At 44.1% G+C, this 21,909-nt stretch overlaps 1 protein-coding gene across 4 annotated transcripts in view; it reads right to left on the minus strand.

Annotated features, from left to right (window-relative positions):
- Positions 1-2,855: 2,855 nt before the first annotated feature.
- The window catches only part of NHS (NHS actin remodeling regulator), a 261,767-nt gene continuing 242,713 nt past the window's right edge, over positions 2,856-21,909 (minus strand). The window contains exons 4-9 of one of the 4 annotated variants that reach the window (XM_056328512.1): positions 18,490-18,552; positions 16,047-16,239; positions 12,654-12,785; positions 8,426-11,386; positions 7,809-7,935; positions 2,856-7,058 (exon numbers count right to left, since the gene is read on the minus strand). In XM_056328512.1, the coding sequence (XP_056184487.1) occupies positions 6,434-7,058; positions 7,809-7,935; positions 8,426-11,386; positions 12,654-12,785; positions 16,047-16,239; positions 18,490-18,552 (4,101 nt within the window). In that variant the 3' untranslated portion in view covers positions 2,856-6,433. Of the gene's footprint in view, positions 7,059-7,808; positions 7,936-8,425; positions 11,387-12,653; positions 12,786-16,046; positions 16,240-17,146; positions 17,324-18,489; positions 18,553-21,909 lie in introns of those variants that run through there. The other 3 variants (XM_056328515.1, XM_056328513.1, XM_056328514.1) reach the window with 3 other exon arrangements.

Consider the following 21,909-nt stretch of genomic DNA (forward strand, 5'->3'; position numbering starts at 1 on the left):
GAACACTAAATACTAGTAATAATATAATAGTCCTGTGCCAGCTTTTTGAATGTATATATAAACTTGACTGCTTAGGAATGGAATGTCACGTTCCTACAGATTTTGAATGACCTTTACTCATAAAAATGTTTTTATCTTACGATTTATTTTTTCAGTTTTGGAGGCTCGCAGTAGAACTAAGCCACCTGACCTAGATTCAGTGTGAGCCGTTAACAGACTGACCAAGCCACAAGTTCAGTCACGTTACTTCATTTTCTCAGTCTCACTGAAAACCACAGTGTGAATTTCCACAGGAAACTCATGGGGTCATTGCTTATTATGTAGATACAAGTTTTTTCAGTGATATAAAAAGAAAGCAACCTAATGTTAAATCAAAACTATGGCAAAACCATTATTAGAGGGCAAGGCTTCTCTTATTTGTTCAGGTGCCATCAGCAAAAAGGCTTATTTTCGTGCCTCATTAGTACCTCACGGCTAGGTGTGGAGAATGTTGCTGTAATACGGATGAACACTCTGAATTAACCTGTGAGTGATCAAGAAATGGCATTTCCTTGGACTTTATTATTATTATTTTGGGGCTGAGGGAACGTTCCTTGCCTCTCTTCTCACCCCAGCTGAAGATGCCAGTGAACTAAAAAGGGAGATGTAGGGGCAGTTGTTTCCTCACAGGAATAGCTTATGGCTTGCAGCCTTTTTGTGAAATGGCAATAGTAAGAAGTATTTGTGTCAGAGCTTGATTATCTTCTGTTAAAAAAATAATAATAAAATTGACAGCTACCTATTTAGAGTGAAAGTACATTAAAACTGCTGCTCTTGTCCACGATGCTGTCACTGCCACTGCTGTTTTGCACAGCTTTTTAATTTATCTTCTAAGAAAACACTAAACTTTACTGAGAGTGCTAGCATCTCTTATAGGATAAATTTCTGTAAACATTCAGTGGTTTTCTGATTTTCCAACTCTGTGAAAGTTTAAATGGCAATGCAAGCGAATCTAGTGGGAAAGCCTGTACTTAGCTGCTGATCTGTTGTCTTGGCCTTGAGCCTATGTTGGAGAATACAGGTTCCTTACAAATACATTTCTTCAGTTTTTTCTTTAGGGACTGAAGGTGATACGATTTCCATTCATGAATTTTCCATTCATACTAAAGTAATTAAAGACAGACATCTTCAGTCAGCAGAGTTGGGTAACTTGCAGTCAGGAAATGGGGAGAACCCATTGAAGGTTTCTTACAACCAATAATGTTGGGCTCTAGAGAAGTTTCAGGAGGATGCTAATGTGACAGAAGTTAAAAATAAGAATGGGATGAGTAATTAAAAACCTGTCAGCCTGACTTTAATTCCAAGAAACTATTAGAACAGTTAATACACGCTTCTGTCACCAAGTAGAGAATTAAAGGAGGGAAATATAATCAATGCAACCAAAAACAGGTTTATGGAAAACCAAGTCTGTCAAGTAAGTGCCCATAGAAGCATGGGTAGGAGTCAGTACTAGGATTGCAGCCAGAACTTGGGGCTGCCCTCTTCCCAGGAAAGATGCTTGCCCCAGGGCCTGGCAAGCTCCTGCATCCAAACAAAGGTGCGAAAACACCTTTCCTTCTCTTGCTCCTTGGTTGTCCAGTTTGGAGAGGTGCTGTCACCTTCTCAGGTACCCCCACCCTCACTATCAATGCTCCCTGAATGCCCCTACGCTTTGTGCATATGCCCAAGGATGAAGCCTGGATTTTACAAAGATGTACAAAAGTCCCTGACTTCACATATGTTGTGAATAGTTACACTGATATCACTTTGTATATATAAAAAAATCGCTGCATATATTTTATGTAGTCTAATGCTTAATCTTCTCTTCCACTGACCATGAAAAAATACAGAGGTGTACAGTGGGCAAATTAAAACCAGTTTATGCCTGCCTCTACGGGCTAAGCTTTTCCTGCAGATCTTTCTTACATGTATTACTGGATTGGGAAAGGCACCCTATACAGTAGGAAATGTTCTACATAATCATTGACTGCTTGTCACGCTGCATACAAAATGTTATGCAAACCAATTCCCGCTTGGAGACTACTCCAAGTAGAAGACCACACCCATCAGGGCAATCATCGCATCTTTGCAAGGCATGACAGCAGATAGCCCAGCAGCGTTCCCCAAAGCCGATCAGACCCTGTGCATTTCACCATTTTTTTTTTCTTCATACATATTTTTACAATACAAAATGCAGTGCTGCAAAGCTACTGACAAAATGACAGCTGAAACCAAATTTTCATGATGCACATCTTCCCCTCCCCTTTTCCTACAGGTATGCAATTTTCAGAGACAAGTGCAGGGGCTATCATTCAAACACTTACCTTCCATGTCCTGACTTATCAACCTCCTGATAACCAAACTTTTCCTTAAAATAAAGTAGCATTGGCAATTCTAAGTTTGCTTTCATGATTTGTGGCCTGTCTTTTGCCCATAGCTTGCTTTATCTGATAAGATGCAATCACTGGATTCTCTGTGCCTTGGGTCTGAAGAGTTGCAGTTTGCTTTGTTTTCCAGATGAAGATGAAGTATCTTTCATCTGTTTTTCATCCTAGCTTCCTTTCTCTTACCTCTTCCTTACCAGTAAAAGACACGGGGCAAATTCAGCATTCTTCATATTCGGGCAAAATTATACTTGTGGGCAAAATTCCACTTAAGGTCAATGACAGTCTGGATACAGATTTCCCCTTACTCAGTTTATAAAAAAAATTGAGTTGAACAGAAAACAAATGGTTTGCAATATGTAACACACCACGACTTACCTTTGGAAATAGCATACTTGTAGTCTGTAGATTAGACTTCACATCTCATTACAAGAAAGTAAAGAGAAGGTGTGATTTAATTGCAGTCACGTTTATTTGCAGTTTCTATACACACTTTCTAGGTAATCAAACTTTTCCGACACATTTTTTGAGAGGGGTTCACAATGAAACTGTCACCGTTTTTACTAAAAATAAATACAAGACTTAAAGTGTTGCACAGCTCTAAAATATACAAAGGCTTGGATTTAATGTAAACTTTGAAAACATTTTACAAAAGAAACCATCTTTGCAACAATTTAAAAAGTTCGTATTTACAAATATTACAAAAATACAAAATGGATGCAAGTCCATAAACCATTGTCTTTTCTTCCAGCATGAACTGGTGCTAGTACCAAAATAGTTACACTGTAACCTTCTTAATTTTTTTTTTAATTCTTTAAGTCATAACCTACAGTATTTCTCTATCTGCCACCATTGCAGCAAATGCACTCAAATCACTGACCTTTGGCAAAAGCAAACATATGCTTTATTTGCTACAACTATTCCACATCCTCTATGCTGCCACAACAAAACAAACAGGAAAAAAAAAAAGGCAAAAAAAAAAAAAGAAATGGAGGAAAATGTTATTTTTCAGAACACACAGCTGTATAACTTCAGAAATCATTCCCATAACATCAGTGCAAACAATGGAACAGTAGGTTGCAATGACGGTTCAGCAGTTACCTGATGCATGTACCATACGCTGTCTCAAGAGGTGAGTGATGTTCCCTTCGCTCTACAGCTTGTCCTCTGGTGCCTGAATGGCACACCTGTGACACTACAGGGGTCCCCGCCATCCGTCTTCCTCTGACTCCCATGTTTGTTATGAACTTTTTTCTTCACAGTGGATTTAAAATCTCTCTTTATTTGGATTTCAATCTGCTAAATATAAACTAGGAAATTAAACAAACGAAGTAAGACTATATTTTAATGGGTTGTTCTGTGGCCGTTTTGTACGTGAAGTATTGCCTCACCATTCTGGTAAAAAAATAAATAAATTAGTGTATATATATTTACTTATGGTCTTTATGAAATTACTGATTGCCAATAAAAATTGATATCATCAAAGTCAGTTCAGCTGTATTCTCTTTACAGTTGTGAATGACTATTTAACTCAGGACTATTGAACATGTAAGTGTTCCTGGTTTTAAGGAAAATAACTGAAGATGACAAACTAAGAATTTTCTGCCCAATATCTAATCTTCCTTTACTTACGTTCTCCAGAAAGTATTTTGTTACATGCTAAACGTTTCCTCTTAAAACATTCTCATTCATTCACTTCACTTGTGTTCAGACTTAATTTCTTAACTAAGCTACTAATGTGATTAGCTTTTTGTTTCCAAACCCCTTCTCTCATTACCTTTGTGAAAACTATTTTAGACTTTCAGATTATTTAGACTTCCCGATTTTGCAGTCCTTCAGCTGATGGACCATCCCTCTTCCCAACGCACGTACCACATGCACAGTGACTCTACCTTGCACACCGAACACAACTAGGCTACACGGGAGGACGGTAGGAAACCCTGATTAATGTATTTCTTGTGGTAAGTGCTAGATGAAATCAGACGTGACCCTACGGGGAGTAACATTCGGGATTTATTAAAACTATTCTGACTTGCTTAGACTCTTTAAAATCATAACAGTTTTAGGTAGAACCTTCCTCTTTAAGACATTCTCTGCCCACTTTTAAAAACTCTCAGCTTTATGCACTACATGATTAAAAGCAAAAAAGAAAAAAAAAGGTAAAAACCGATTTCACACATCCTGCTTCCTATCATTTACTTATGCTTAAAGCCAGCTTTTAGTTGATTCCTTTAGTACCAAAGTACTCTCTTTCTGCCATCCTACTCAACCTGTCCTACTGCACACCACATTCCTCCTCGCACTATTTCCTCTGCACTAACCTTTCCTCTATTCCAAACCACATCTTACAGCAATCAACACCAACTGCATCAATTTCAGACAAAGAGGGCCTTGTTCTCTGAGTAGCATGGATGGGGCTACATCAATGGAAGCCGTGGCGGCCCAAAGGAGAATCAGGCCTGTTGGTTTTAATTTTTTAAAAATTAAAAGTATAAAGCGACTCACAGGTTAAGTTTTAAAAGTACACGTTCTTGCAGTTTTAAGATGAGAAAATTCAAGTAACTTCAAGTAATTCAGCTTTTATTTCCCTGCCTTCATTTTTATCAAAGCAGCTGCTTTGATTTGTCTCCTTTCCCACCCCACCCCAGTCCCCCACCCTGTTCTGCGTTTCTGGTAAACCCAGACAAGATCCCAACTGTACGTGGCTGGCACAATGAACCAGAGCTTTCCCCTTCCCAGCTCAGCAATGAATATAAATAATGCATACACATACCTATTTCCCAGCTACGTTTTCACAGTGTCATTTTTGTAAATATTTAGGTAGCATGAATCTCATCAGCACAAAGAGAAAGCTTCACTGAAAACTCATTGCAGATATTTACTGATAAATCGAAAGCGCTTCTTGCATGCTTATAATTTATTTGTTTCCTTTACGAACCAGAAACTAATCGTGTTTAAAGATTATAGTTACCAGGTTATGACCGTGTTATGTATCCCAATAGTCTAATAGGAATATGAAAGTTAAGTACTATTTCTTCTCATATCTATCCTCTCTGAAGTGATCCCTGCAAGAATAAAGGCCCAGGGGAGGCTGTGGGATGGGACCCTTTGGGGCTTTGCATCAGGCACGACTTTACTCTGTCAGAAGCATGTTTGCCTTCCCCACCGATCCTCACGGTCACCCTCCCAGCTGTGCTTTTCAGTTAGCTTCTTTGGAGCTGCCTTGGAAAGACAAATGGTTACTTTAATCCCATCACAGTCAGCCTTTCTGTTTCCTCAGCTAAGGTGGAGAATTCCTCCTTTCCACTGCTCAGTGTCATCCTTCAGGCTTGTCGCACTGACAGTGGTTATTGGTGGCCATGTGAACTTTTTATGTTTGATATGAAAATGGTATTCACAGAATACAGTTATTACATTTGACTTCTTTTGTCTTCTATAAACAAAGTTGTTATGCAGTAAATTGCTTGCCACGTCCACTTTTTGATAATCCTATTTACAAATTTTTATCAAAAATATGGTATTTACATATGTTTTTTTAATTTCTTCTAAATTTTGTTTCAGCTCATTTTAGTGTAGAAAAATACCAATCCTCAAGAGCATTTTTTTTTTCTTCCGAGGGAAGCACTACAGTGAGGAATTTGTTTCTAGATGGGCAGCTTCTAGAAAAAAAAACCACAACCCAAAGTCACTTTTAACTCTATGGAATGTGTATAGCCTTGAAATCTATAGTGACAACGGAAATGAGAGTGGGATAAACCAAATGAAGCCAAAAGAAAACAGAACAGACATAGCTTATCCTCCTCCTCTTAGAAAATGTAACATAATAAATAGCTACAGCTGTAGTCCTGTTTCCCCAGCTTACAAACACAAACACATTGAAGCATCGATATTGCCCTGCAATTTTTTTCTTTTTTTTTTCTTTTTTTTTTTCTTTTTTTTTTTTTTTTGACTGCTACAGCATTGGCCTCTTATATTCACATCCTTACAGAGCCCAAGTGGTGTCGGCAGCCTGGCCCTAGCGCCCGTGCAACCTACGTTGAGCTCTGAGAAGACCGATCATCGTGGGGGCTGCCGTCCGAGTTCTCCGTCTCTCCTTCGGAGATGGCCTGCATTGGCGTGTTGTACAGCCTGCAGCGCACGCTGTACCGGCTGCTGCTGGCTGCCGGTGGCGCCCGGGAGCGCCCCACTCTCGAAGACGCCGACATGGGAAAGCTCTTGGAGGAGAATCCTTCTACGTTGACCCTGGGGGAACAGGGGGAGAGCGAGGACAATGCATCAGGGCTCGGCGCTGGGGGAGACTCCTCCAAGCTTTGGGGGGCATCTGCCATCAGCTCTCCGGGAGACTTAGGCAAGATAGGACTTTTCAGAATTTCTGTGGCGGACATCCTGTAGCTAGAATCAGACCGGCTGCCCTTTTTAAGGAGCAGTAGTTTAAACTCCTCATTGGATGTGTTGGACTTTTTGGCATTCCTGTATATGAGCCCAGGGGACCTCTGACTGCTGATGGGAGTGCCCACACTGCTGGCTGGTGGCACATTGCTGACGGGCAGTGTGCTGCTGGTGGGGGGCTGGCTGCTAGTCCCGGATGAAGCTCTCAATCTGTTTCTTACAGAAAGGTCTCCAGAATCCTTTCTCCCAAGAACTTTCCTTTTTGATCTGTAAAAACACAAAGGCACACTCTTTCATACATGAACTTTGTAGGATAACACTTAATGCTGGCCTGGAGTTCTACAGATTGACTATGCTTTGATATTAGCTAGAGTTCTCATAATCCCTGTCAGATATTGGAGGCTAGCAGTGACTAATGGCACTTTAAGCCGCGATAGCTCTTGTGCAACGAATGAGGCACTGAGCCACGGGGTCCCTCTCAACATCATCTAGCTCTTCCAAAACAATGTCTGCTCAACCAGCTCTTTATGAAGATGACAACGCATACAGAGTCTTAGGTAATAATAATAATACTCAGCAAAACCCACTCGATATCAGAAATCTGTAATTTCAGTTGTGATTGCAAATTTCAGCTGAATACAAAATACTCTAAAATTTAAGAGATGCCTTCTCATCATTCTCACTACAATGACTTGCTCACCAGAGTAGAGCTGGTGGGCAGAAGGCAGGAACCCCTGTGGGTAGTCCTCTTTGGAGGCAGGTATGTTTATTAGAGAGAACAGCCTGATGCTATCTGTAAAGCATCCTACACATGCCAGGAAGGTACTTAAGAGTGCATACCAGACCACAACAAAACATCTTTTAAAAGCTGCCTTTTAGAAAACAAAGCTCAATAAACTAAACAAGGTAGTCTCAGGACAAGACTTAACCATGGAATAAGCAACCTGCAGCTATTGTTCGTGGGTGGCTGCACTGAACTGCATGTTACCATTTCCCCTTGCCGCAAGGTTAGGTCACCTGTGAATGACTGCAAACAGATCCTCGGTAGTGCGGGGTTTGTTTGGAGACACAAAGACATCCTCAGAATCAGCCTGCGACTCCTCACTCAGCGGAGACATGATGGACTCATCACTTGGAGAAGACTCTTCAAACAAGAAAAGAAGCCACACTATAAGTCAGACCCCACTGTGTTTTGCAACAGCATCACCAATGTGAGGCACTAGCTGGGTTCACAACAGAGTGGCTGGTATCACCATACAGACTTTATCTTCTAATTTAAACATCATGTACGTTGCATATTGGACCCCATAAAGGGGACACTGCCAGGATCTCCCATTTACTGTACAGTTGTGATAATAAGGCTCCTCTGCACCCAGGTAGTGCTCCTCCCTTTTCCTTTCCCCCTGAAATGCAGCACAAGGGAGGAAAGAAACAGCAGAGAAATACACTCCAAATACATTGAAAAAGCATAAAATATCTTTAGGTTGGCTGGCCAGCTAACAGATCAGGGGGGCTCTGTGCTTGACCTTAGAGAGGTAAGCTGATTTGCAACACCAGCCTACTTTTTGGCTCCACTACCAGCCACATCCAAAGCTGCGCCACCAGGTACAACGCAGAGAGAGTTCACCACTGACCTTTCAGTGAAGGCTCGTCGGCGCTGCCCACCGTCTCTTCTGCCCTGCCATCATCAGAGGCACTTTTGGTTGGGATACCTGATACGATATCGTTTTCCTGCTTGCAGCTCACTTCACTGAGTGAATTCTCTGCTGCCATCTCTGCTTCGTAGCCAATATTCCCAGGCACATGGTGGCTTACATCAGGTTGGTGCTGAAGCTGGTCGCCGATGGCTGTTCTCTCAGCCTGAGCTGGGCTTTGGCCCGCAGGCCCAGGTTCCAGCCTCCCCTCACTGCCCATGGAGAGCTCTCGCTGACCCTGCGCTTGCTGCAGGTCATGCTCTGCTTCTGCTCCCTGGCCGGGTTTCTTCGCTTCATCATCACCTCCAAGGACAGCTAAGCCCTTCTGAAACCCGTCCACAGAGACAGCGCACACCTGATTCGGAGGGCTTTCCGGCGAGCACTCGGTGGCCGGGTGTGTTTGGTCCTTCCCAGGTTTGAGTTCAATCAGACCCACGCTTGCTGAAGTTACAGCTTCTTGCTCGCAGCTATTCTGCCCACTGAAAGAGGCGCTTTTCTCTAAAGGTGGCTTGCCAGGGCGCACTTCTGCTGGGGAAGTGTCAATGTACAACATTACAGTGTCCTCTGTGGAGTACTGGCGTGATACTGGTTTCTTAGCTAAGAGCGGCCTCGTCGTTTTGCCCGGAGAAATGTCAGTTGCCATCAGGGCGGTCTCCTGTATGCAGAGCAGGTCTGGGGTGCTGCCTTTCTGTTTCCCTCCTTCAGGCTTGTTGACTGCCCGGAGGTGGACAGACTTGAGAACGGAGGGCGTGATGGCGAGGGCGGAGGGAGGGCTGGGATGCAGGGCTTCCCCGACCGCGCTCTGCTTGCTGTGGCTGAAGGTATGCAGCTGGTGCCTGTGAGCGAAGGGCTTGCTCAAGACATTGTGAAGAGCACTTAGGTCGAGGTGAGTAGGAGGTATAATCGGAAGTTCGAGGTCTTTGCTCAGCAAGGCGGTGCTGTCTTTCGAGAGCGGCTGCTGCAGCGATGACTTCCTCTCTGGTACTTTCGGCTTCCTTTTGCTCCCCCCTGGAGACAAGGGTCCCGAAAAGAAAGCAGTTGGAAAAGAAGAGGTGGGTGTCTCCGACTGGCTGGAGTACCCGCTGGAGGGTGAGGCTAACCCTGCCAGTTTCTCAGGGGAGGCCAGCTTAAACTCGTTATCGACAGAGGGGAGGGATGGGGTGGTGGCTCGTGACCCGGACTGGGATGTCTGGGATTCAGAGCTCTCCGGTGACTTGATGCACTCTATGACTGTAGTACCCGTAGCAGTGCTCGAATTGGACAAGGACCTGTAAGGATCGCTGGATTTCAAGTCGTTCAGAAGCCAGAGGTCTGCATAGTGAGGTTGTTCAGCACCTTCGTCTTTAAATGAGGGGATATCGGTGGTGTCGAATGGAGTGTCCTTCAACCCGCTGTCGCCCTGGTTTGCCCAGGGGAGCTCCTGCTTGGCTGGCAGGTTGGTGCCTTCCACTCGGGAAGGTGTGTTTGAAAACTCAAGGGGCAGCTTCATCTCCCTGGCAGTGTGAGAGACGTGCTGCCCACCACCGATCTTTGGTTCTTTCTTGTCAGGAAGGTCGGTACTGCCCTCCGATTTCCTCAAAGACGAGCTGCGTTTTGGTGGGGCTGGCTTTGCCTTTGGTTTCTTCAGCGAGATGCTCTGCCGTCCCTGCCTCCTGTGGCTCACACACTCCTGCCAGGCACAATCGGCCAGGCTGGAGGTCACGCTCCCGGTCTGGCCGCTCTCAGAGCCCGGGGCTGCATAGTTGCAAATATAGCTTTTATTACCCTTGAGACCGCAGTCAAAGTGCATGGAGGTATAGTATCCTTCGGTGTCCACAGAAAAGTGTGAGCTAGTGTCTGCCTTGTCAGAGGGGGTCTTTTCAAGGAAGCTGTCATAGGTGGTCATGCTGGTGAAGCTGGGGCATCCCAGGCTGTCTGCCTTCGGGCGCTCGGGGCTGAAGTCCTGGCGACAGGAGGCGTCGTGGTGATGGTGCAGGTAGTTCCACTCACTGTCGCTCGTGTTGCTGTTGTTGGGGTCATCCAGTAAATCTGCCACGGTGGAGGTGAAAGAGCTCGCCCTGTGGCCCCTAACCTTGTCCATGTGGTCACCAAACTGCTCTGTGATGAAGACGCTGGAGTCCTCGTTGGCATTGGGAGCAGTGTTGAGTGACAGCTCAGAGTCACAGTGTGAAGAGCCCGTCAGTGGAGGAGAGGCAGCAGGAGGAATGGTTTCGGATGTCTGGGAGGGACATGTGGAGCTGCTCCCACTCCAGTTGCCACTGGAGGACTGGTGGTCATCTTTCTGGTCCATGTGGCTGCTGAGCAGGACTCCTGCTGTGGAGATAGAGTGAATGGGGCTCCCAAAGGTGTCCGAGTTGGATGAAATCTCGCAGCTGCCCGAGTCGGTCATCCTTGACAGCCGCGATCTCCCCCTCTCACCGATGCTGTGTTCAGGGCTGTGCAGGTGCTGAGGACAAGTTAAACCGATGGGCTGGCGCTCTTGTGAACCCTGCTTGTTCAAGACCTCCTTCCCCTTTTTTGGGATCCTCTCCTGGCCAGCTAGGAAGCACTCTGCTTCGTACCCTGCACTTTTGGCTGTGGCATCCTGATGGCCCTCACTGGCCCGGGCACCCTCGCGAGGAAGGCTCCGTGAGCGGATGCGGTTGCTTACAGCGGCAGCAAAGACAGCATCCCCATTGTCCGCCAATACCAAGATGTTACCGGCAGAGTGGGAGAGGGAGGCAACGACACTCTGCCCCCTCTGGGCACGGATCCGCCGCCGGGAGGGAGCAGCTATCAGGATTTCTTCCGTCTGGCACTCTGAGTCCCGGGTCCCCGACCTCCTGCTGCCGGAGCCGGAGAAGTCAGGGTTTGCATGCACAATCACATTGCGCTCTCTCGCCACCGGTGACTCGTCTGAATCTAGGACACATGGAAAGCTGGGTGAGTGGGAGACAGCTCCACATTTCCTGGCGCGAGACGACCCGCGGAGCAACCCAAGGTGCATTATCTGCTGTATTTTTTCATTTTTAGTCTTGCTGAGCATTGGACCAAATTTAACTTTGCTATAAAGGCTATATAAGGCAGACCTCATCCCAGTGAGGTGGGGAAATTCTCCTAGTCCTGCAATGTGATCTTAGTTCTCCTATTTCTGCAACGCGATCTCACGCGGAGCTGATCTTGCTGTGGTAAATATTAAGACAAATACTAAGTTTTCAGTTTTTGTCACTCTATTTCAACTAGTTAAAGACAGTTTTCAGGAGTGGCTGCTGGACAAAATACTCCGTGAGCTTCTAAAAATAATTCTGTTGGGACTACCTCTCTGTTCAGAATTTCCATTATCTGCTTCTTTACTACCAAGAATATTTGCAAGGCAACAGGATCTTTCTTTTGTAGGATCTCTGGTTGCTTATTCCCCATGATAAACACATTCCTTTTGCTTCCCATCAAGTTTCATGGCAACCGACTGAGACACCAGAGCCATCTTCAGGTGCAGATGAACATTAAGAAATAATGATCCTGTTAAATTTCATTTTGGGTTAATTCCGATTTTGCAGTGCATTTGCCCTCAACAGAGTTGCCTCTAAGTTACCTGGGACAAAAAGTGAGCTAAGCCGCTTGATTTCGGGCAAATATCCTTGGTAACAAAGAATGAAAGGAAGGAATCGAAGACGAACGTGAAAAATAAAAGGAACGTTTAGGAAAGTTTCCCATAGGGTACCAGCAGCTGTCTAAGGCAGATATATAACTGCTCATCTGAGTGAGTTATCCGGCTGTTGTGACAGCTCATCATCAATTTGCTGAGCAACATCTGTCAGTTCTTTACCTTAAGCTCCCCTCATGCAAGAAAAAACTTTCACTTAATCTAGTTACTTTTTATGCACATAACTATGGGTTTATAACAGAAATAAAATGGAAAAAAAAAAGAACTGATTAACATTTACACAATAAGAGCTGAACACGTACATCTATATTACTCAGTAAGGCTCCTGGTCCATCAAGGCCATATGGAGTAATATAGCTTTGCTTACTGTAGTAAATCAAAAAAACAAACCACATAATTCCCAAACTCCACAAGCATTTACGCTTTTGAGGTTTCATTTCTTTGGAAGGCTGGCTACCAGCTCATATCTCTGCAATTTAAGTTGGTTAGAAAGCTATCTACGGAAGATTTGTATTTATACTACACCTATTTCTTGTTGCACTCTTCTGGGGATGCCAGAGATGGTTTTCCTCCTCCTCAACTTTCGTCTCCGCTGTAGTACAGATTGTGAATGAACAAGAGAGCAGCGTATACTAGCCTCTCTGTCAAAACCAACTCCTGCAACCCATAAATAGGTCTCATTAGCCTTTAGAAATAGTAAACAAATTTTCATGGCTGGAACACAGTGGAGGTATGTGAGCTTGGATTAAGCCTGTGAATAAACATAAGGGAGCCCTTATGTAGCTCTTATGTAAATTATATCACAGTATACCACAGTTTTACATCTAATTCCAGCTCCCCCTCAGCAGCCTGGTCTGCCAAAAATAACAGAAGTCTTAAAAATAAAATAAAATAAAAAAAAAGAAAAGAAAAGAAAAAAAAGGAAATTCAAGAAGAAAAATAGAGTTGAGAGCTCTTGGTAACAGGGCATCTTTTTTATATCTATTTATCCATCTGTCATAGGCACAATGACAGTAACTCATCTGCAAAGCATGATCTGTTCAGCTATAGCCTGACTTATTTTAAGCAACTAAGCATAAAAAAACAATTTAAGTTTATAATGCCATACTGCAGTAGTTGGGCACTTCTTAGGAGACCAATATGCCAAGGGGGCTAACATTCAAAAAGGAAGGAGACAGCTAAAATGGGACCAAGCCCCTGTGCAAGTTTAGAGAGCATTCTTTGTGATGATGACACATGGCCAAGGGTGACATGAAGAGGCAGCTGCTATTTATTTTTGTACATCTGTAAGTGGCCTGATTTTTGCAAGTTCTCAGCACACAGCAGGATGTATGGGAGTCCGCTCTGGGAATTGGGTCATGCAGTCAATCAAGATTCTCAGTTTGGATTTAGGAGCCCAAGTTCATGGGCACATTTATTTATGACCACAGCCATACAGAATAGGCGAGAATTCCTCATTTTCTTTATGTTTCCATGGCATTAGCACAGGGTAGTGTCTTTCACTATGTTTTTTACACTGTGCTGTCAAAATAGAGTTAAAATGAGGCCCACCAGAAGACCAGCGCCCATCTGCGCTGACTTTCTGTACAACTGTACACTCGTGCTCTCTAAAGTTGACATGGGATAGGTCGGAAAAAATGTGCCAGGTCCATAAAAACACTAACATAAGGATCGCTGGTACAGTGGTTTGTAATCTTAAGAAAAACAAACAAACTAAACCAAACAAGAGGGAAAAAAAAATCCTGAGAAGAAGCTCTATTTTAATAGCGTATAATTATATAAAACATAATTATACACAGACATACACATACATATTACACTACGTAACAATGTAAAACATTAAAAAGTAACTTTCTTGTAAAAGTTCTTCTTGAAATCTACTACAGTGAAATAGAGGCTTCAGACAGATGTCCTGTAACCACCAATGCCCCTGGAATAAGCAGAGGAAGAACTTTCTTTAATATGGAACAAAAGTGCCGTAAACTCCAACAACAGTCATTTTCAAAAAAGTGAACATTTCTCAGGGTTGGGAGAAGCTTAAAAAACAAAAACAGAAAACTGAAAGCAAACTCTTTGAAACGAAAAATCAATCAGCATCATTGCTGGTTTTCCAGCAACTGTGAGTTAGCCAAACATGCTCTGTGAACCAGATGCACGGGAGTCATCTCCGAGAGGAAAGTGGAAGAGGGTATATCCTCCCCGTGACGCATACAAATTATTCCCATTAGTGCTAATGAGAATGATACACATAAACATCCAGAAGATTACATACCATTCTTGATCTGTAAAACTGATCAGTGGAAATTTGGTTCCAATGTATGGCAGGTGGAGTCTAGGCAAAAATGGCTATTACTGGAAAAGTTAACATTGGTCCCAGACCTAACTGTCCTCTGAACTGCATTAGGTGACATTAGCCATGTTAGAAAACCTACACCAGTTAGGGTCCTATATTGGATCTAGAGAGCGCATCATTTTAACACCAGCTTTACCTCCTGGAAACATGCCACACTATCTATGACCTTCCGCAGGGATTTCCACTGACAGTGCCCAACTTGCCCACTCAACCAGCTGGCTTCCAACTTCCAGCCCCGTGGGGACTATACAGGCAGCTCTTCCCTCCTGTGGGAACCTGGCTGGCCAGAAGCACCATCCCAGTGGCGGGGATACCTGCTCCTGGCTGCCACCTCCCCAGGCAGGGCAGGCAGAGCTGGCAGCACTGTGCAGTGTCACCTCCGCTGCCGGGGCAAAGGGGAAGCAGGACCGTGTTGCCATCACCAGGAGAATTCATGCAGCTGGTGGTGGAGCAGATGGGAACTTGTCACTGTGATACTGTAGGACAGATATGCCGCAAGCCCCAAAGCCCAGAGACCCTCAGTTGGGAGCTGAAACTGGGCTGCGGGCATACAGCCCTCTCCAGCACCACGGTGAACCCTGCAGGCTGACTTGCAGGAATGCTGGGCACCGCTGATAGACATGGGAAAGAGCAATGGGATGCGAGGGGCTGTGACCTCCCCCCAACCCCCCAGTTACTGGGAAAATAGGATTAAATACAAATATTTTCTCTCGGGAATGAAGGCTAACTGAAAGCTTCCTGCTTTTTCCTTGATGGTTTATATTCAAGTCTCTAACTGTGGAAGTCAGCCCACTTAATGCTCTTACATTAATCAGAACTTGGTGTGAAATATTATTGAGGAAAATTCAGATCAACTTTATGTTTACCATAGCCCTCTGGAAGGAGAGAAAGAGAAAAAGAGAAAACAGCCTGATTTTTAATTCTGGAAACAAGCATCTATCACATTTAATAAGTGATATACCTGCTACTTCTATAAACAAATTCTCCTTCAAATAAATCTAATCAGATGTATCCAAATGTTATAGAAATAAAAGAAAATGCCATTACTATACCTTCAGCATAGCTGCATGTAAAGAGATCTCAGAGCGATGGCTTGCATGCTACACAGTCATGCCTCGCATGTTTAAAGCACTGCAAATAGTAGCCTACATTCTCTAGTTTCTCTTCTCCTGCTACACATGATAATCATATGATTAATTTTTGTGGCTTTCTGCATTACTTCAGTCAGCTGCATTCAAAAAGTTATTTGAGGTCTTTGTAAATACAGACTAGGTTATACACACAACAAAAGTACATTGTTTATACAGGGAACCAGTGTTACATTACGCAGTATAACGACTCCAAAAACATGGGCCAAATTAATCCTAGATGCGGCTTCAGTGACTCCAGTGGTCACGCATGAGGGATGAATTTAGCCCACTGTCTTCCAGAAACTAAATCCTCAAGCTAGGGTCTTTACCCTCAGACTGCACAATCCCGTGACTTCAAATAAATTAAACAAAATAAGTAGTTGACCTCCCTTGAACCATGCAATAAATACAAAAAGAAAGAGAAGAGATTTGTACCAGTGACATTGATGGGGATAATGCAAGAAGAAATCACTTGGGCATCTTGTTTCATTTTCTCCTCTGGAGTTGGGAGAGGTAGTGCTTTACTCCAATTGGTTTGTTTATCCAGTGTAGAAGGGATATTATGTATTGGATTTTTCGGCCTCTGCCCTAACATGACATCTGTATCTTCGTCCTCTGGTGGATGGGACTGCAAATGAATACATTCAAAATCAGTGTCTCCCACTCAGGCACACAAGGCTAATTTTGAAACAAAGCAGACACACAGATCAGAAATCAATTACAGGGATGCAAGGAGGAATCTTTCTAGCTAAGTCCCGCAACACAAGCTATTCTCCAATGGCAAAATAACATCCTGCTAATAGGAGACAAATAAATACCTCAACATACTGCAATTCAGCATATTTACAGGGCATCTCCTCTGTCAGAAGGGGTATGTCCTGCATTCCTGGGTAGCCGTTGCAAGCGTGCCATCAATTACCATCAGCATTAGACACATGGGCTTTCATTTGTATCTGCAACCTTTTGAAAACCTGAGTCCGCTGATTAATAGCGAGGACTGGCCCCATCTAACATTTACGTGAGAACAAGCATCAGAAAGACCGAAGTTTTAAAGAAGACCCCTCCGTACTTCAGAAAACCATTCACATTTCATTTTTACAAATTCACACCACGCGCAGATTGAAGTTACAGCCACCCAGCAGCTATTTGGTGGGAAGCAGCAGGCAACAGTGCTGGGGTAGGGGGACAGTGGCCAAAGAGAAGAGTAGCCACCACCAGAAGAAATTCAAAGGGTTATTTAGAAATGATGCACAATTTTACAGCGAGTTATGAGAAGCACTAGATTCAGAAAATGAAGAAATGGAGAGAAAAGTAAACTGTATGGAAGAAACACAGACGGTTTGGTTTCTTTTGGAAGAAATAACAAATCCCCCAACAACACCCTGTCTTGCAAAGCTACTATAATTTCATCTAGCAAAAGAGAAATAAATTAAGTGCATTTTCATGTGGTGCTGGCTACCACCTCGGGTTTGGGGGTTCTTTTGAAAAAAAAGTTCCTGTCTTGTTTGGAAGGGACGGAGGGGAGAAACACTTACCTTTTTCTGCCTAATTTCCCTCCCTTTTTCCATTAATACATTCTTCTATAAGCTGTGACAACTCTTCAACCAGCCCAGGACATTCATCTGCCTCTTGGTTTTTAAAAATGAATTGCAATCCCTTTCAGGCCGGCTTTCCTCTTCAGTCCTGAATTCCCAACTGCTTAACTACAAGCCCTCCCCCCCCACCCCCCACCCCACCCCGCCTGCTGTTTACACTTCATTTGCCAGTTTTAGTTTCGGTAGCAAGCACCGTGAAGATAAAATATTGCTCTCCTGCTCCTTGGCAGGGCGTTGAGCAGGCAGGCGTTGAACACCGCAGGATCACGCCCGGGCTGCCATTGTACTTCTGCTGTTCCTCCACCCAGGCTCGTCACAAATCCCAGGGGAATTAACTGTCTCAGGCTTACAAAACAGCATTTATGCCCCGGCCCCCAAAACATTTAAGACCTTAACTCAGCAGCTACTATTTAAACTGTTGGAGGGCACTTACTTACCTCGCCAGTGTCACCTCCCACAGCACCCCCAGACCCGAGACAACGCACGCTTCCTCCTCCTCCCGCCCACAGAAAACCCCCTTTTCCCACGCAGGATTTCAGTCAAACATCGCAGCCTTCTTTCTGCCTGCAGCTTTTGTGCTGATCCCCGGCAGACGTGAATAGCTCATATAAACTTCAAGCACAAAAGACTTTGTTTCCTAGGTAACTCCCCCTCCAACAGTTTGATGCATGCATGCAAAAAAAACCAACCCTTGCACACACACATGGACACATGGACACACACACACACACACACACACACACACACACAGAGAGAAGCTGCATTTGTTTCCGATTCCTCCCCTGGATGACAATGAAGTGCTGGACAAAGCAGGCGAAGTGACCCTGGCTGCCAGAGCTCCTCCTCTCCAAACAGTGGCATCACCAAATGGCCATAGAATAAATACCTGCTGGCATGCTGGCATTGCCTGGACAATTTCTTACCATTTAGAAAAAACAAAAAAAAGAAGAAGAAAAGGGGCCGCTTGGCAAAAACATTGCAGGAGAATGAAATGCAATCGCTAGCGCTAGCGGGTCTGTCCCAGTTCAGGCCTTTTAAAGGAGGCGATAGGAAGAGGTGGCCTTGTGGCCACGAGCTCCTGAAACCCATCCAAGGTGAAGAATGAAAGAGGGGAAGAAAACAGAAGTTATTATCGTGTCTTACTGACATAAGAAAAACAGAAAAGGCTTTTAGCACAGTAAAGTTAGCAAGTGAAAAGCAAGCAAGAGGAAGGGTTAGGAGGATCTGGAAGGGAGAAGAGTGAGACAGGGCTGTTAATTGAGGATTGCTTGTTTTTCCAGTACCTTTCTACTCCAGGGGGTCATGTGGCAACACTCAACTGGGGAGGGCGAACGAGTGCTGTTAAACTATAAATGTGAAATGTAAAAAAAAAAATAAATTAAAATTAAATTTAATTAAAAATAAAAACATACACAAAATGTTTCCAGTAAAAACACATCATTTTTGTCTGGATAAATCAGCATCAGAGGCAAAACAAACTGAGATTTTCACCTTGTTTCCTACTGATGGGTTTGTGTCCCAGAACGGACTACTTCTCTACAAAATGCAGCTCAAGAAACTGTGCCCACAGAGTGGTTTGAATGCCTGTGAAGTCTCTGCTGATTTTGCTTACTCAGATTAGACAAAACTGCAGTGAAATTGGTTCAACCCTCTTGTACAGACATGCCTAAATTGTCCCAGTTGCATTGTATTGACTGGTATTGTACTGATTTGGTAACTCAAACTGTGTACTGCCTGAAGCTGAAGCAGCGCAAGGTATGTATCCAATTACATTGTAACTAAACTATTTCATAACATAAGGGAAATTTTTTGCATGAGGTATTTAAGCAATGGACATACATAATGCTGGTCCTGAGGGTGATTTATCAAATACATTGATTGCTAAGGTTTTCTGATGTTATCATTACATCTCTAAGGTTGTGTCGGAGTGACAACAGCCAATTGGCTTTTTGTCACTTTTTATAGTACTTGAAAGGACAAACAGGGATAGCCACAGTGACTTGGGTCTTGCTGAATCCCTGGCACCTCCCAAATCCTCTTCTAGCAGAAACGCTGGTTTATTGCTACGCCTTGTTTGCAAAACCAAGGAGTGAAGTATTACTTCTTTTAAAATAGGAAATAAAACAAAAAAGGAGATAAACAAACCAGGCCTGTTGATCACACTGGAAAGCTCTAGCACACGTTTCTCAGTGGGGGTCATTATCTCCCCCTGCAGTGGTTGGAAGATCCGCCAAATAATCCTATAAACATTTTTCCTTCCAATCATTATGAACACCGCTGTGATGGATGAACCACAAGCCCTCAGTTTGCAAGACTTCGCATCATATGGTCTCTTCTCAAAAAAAAAAAAAAAGAATAAAGCTGTGGGGAGTCTCAAAAAGCCTAATTCCCCATCTTTTCCTACTCTCTTCCTAGATAAGCAACACCTTCTGCTTTGCCTTGGTCCCATGTGCAGGACTAAAACCACAGGAATCCTCCAGATGAGCTGCCCGTGAGCCTTACTGGAGAACCAAGGCAGGAAATCAGAAGAGGACTGTTTGGAGTCAACATTTCCAGTAAGTTAGTTTCTACTGAGGTCAGTGCAAAACCAGTTCTCCCAAGCTGGGAAAGGTCCTTATCACAGGAGAAACACCTCTATTCTTGTAACAAAGGCTGCGGAGATGCTAAATACATCAACCAGTTCAGTCTACTGTTCAGATACCCAAGGATGATTTCACCCTTGGTCCTTGGGCTGAGTTTCCAGTCACCTGCTCTGAGCAGATTGACTGCAGTTATCAAAATCAGGATACGAACCAAAATTCTGCTTCCTCATGGAAGGTACTGGGCAGATCTCTGGGGAGGGTTGGGGCATGACGAGACAAATGCTGCTGACAAGTTCAGGATATGAAAATCTTTGCAATGTCCCACAGAGTCCTATCATGGTCCTAGTCAGCACACAAGGAGAAGAGGACGGGAGGGACCTCCCAGCCTCAGCTCCCAGCACAGCTACGTGCACAAGCCACTAAGGGGCAAACCTCCCCAGGAGGAACAGCAGGACCTCGACTTTAGCCTAGGAGAGAGTAGTGTGGGCTACAGACAACACAAGCAAGGTCTGGCTACCCATCGGTCTGTCCTGTTGGTGTAGGGCTTTCCTACCTCCCCCGTGCACTGCCCTGCCTGACGCCTCTGAGAAAACACCTCTCTGGTTACGTGCACCCACAGACATCATTTGATGTGCTGAAGTCTCAGGTCCCTGTTTAAGCATGGCAGGACAAATTTTCTAGGTTCCTACCAGGAAGAGGTAGGACAAAAACGGTGACCAGCAACATTTCAGCTCCTGCTGTCACATCAGCGCTCCTTTAGAAAGATGGTGCCACTGCCACCTCACCAAGGAGTCCCAAGGTCACCTACTGCCTGCTCCTGCATGGTGCCCGCTGCCAGGCAGCCGAGGCATGCTGGGATATAGCAGCAGCCTCAGCGTTTTGACATCTCCACGCTGGGGAAGGGAGAGAGCTGCTGCTCTTCCAGCGTTCTCATTCACTCAGAAAACCAGAATATCTCTAAATGTCCTGAGTAAACACGTAATTAAGCAAGAAATTATTATTATGTACCCGAGGCTGTTCTGGTCTGATGGGCAAATCTGCAGTTAGGCAGTTTTCAAAGTTAATTTCTTTTGTGTGGGTGTGCTTGGCAAACAGCAACAGCGATAATCAATCTGTTAAATACAAAGCCAGAATACTTTAAATAGGAATTTTTCTTTATTGGGCTAAGTTTGCTTTGAAACTAAACTGGTGCGTAATTGCCTGAATAGGGATTTATTCTGACATATGTGCGCATCTTTATTTGCTGAGCTATCCCATCCACTTCACTTGCAGAGGTGCCACTGTGCTCACGAAACCGCTTTGCAGTACAAATCTTGGTTGCATATGTGCGTGAACTGATGTCTCAGTGCCCCACATCTCCTCAATGTGAAAGTCTCTGGTTTCTGTGCACTACAACAGAAAAGTCAGATGCCCAAGTCTGAACTAGTCAGCAAGGGTTCCCCTACAGAGAAACAGCGTTGCCACAGAGCAATTCAGCTCACCTTCCTTCAGCAGCTAACTTGGGGTGAGATGAACCATCCCTGAACACTCTCCCCAGCCTGATTTTAGGAAGAGCCTAGTGTCACTTGCAAGTACCTAAGTCAGGACATACGATTCACCCTTTCAATGAACGAAAATCTTAAACCTCATCAGCGCAGTGATAAAGAAGCAATATAGCAGTCAACAAACTTGCCAGCCTGGCAATTTATGGGCCTGCCCTATTTATTGTCCCAGAGCTGGGATCCAGAGGAGGAAATGAATGGCCCCATAACAGGATAAAAATGCCACTTCAGCCCCTCTTCTGTTTTCCATCACCCAAAGCTTTGAGATGCCACTGTTGTTCAGGCTCTTAACAATACAAGAGAAAACTAGTGCAAGAAGCATCATTTGCATTAAATCATGTATGTAGCCTGCCTTACCTATAGTGATAGCATTACAGGAGATACCGGGATTTCAAAGTTAGTGCACAGGGCGTATTGAACACAGTGCAAAGGCGAGAGGGAAAACATAAACCCAAGAATAAAGAACTAATTTTTCTTCATGTAATTAGAGATGTCTTGAGAATACTAAAGCCTCATCAAGAGCATTTTTTTAAAATGCTCTTTATCCTCAAAATATTTCTCAAATTTAGGCACGGCTGAG

Source organism: Falco biarmicus, chromosome 2 (genome assembly GCF_023638135.1).
Source record: "Falco biarmicus isolate bFalBia1 chromosome 2, bFalBia1.pri, whole genome shotgun sequence".
In the NCBI taxonomy this organism is placed as follows: Eukaryota; Metazoa; Chordata; class Aves; order Falconiformes; family Falconidae; genus Falco; species Falco biarmicus.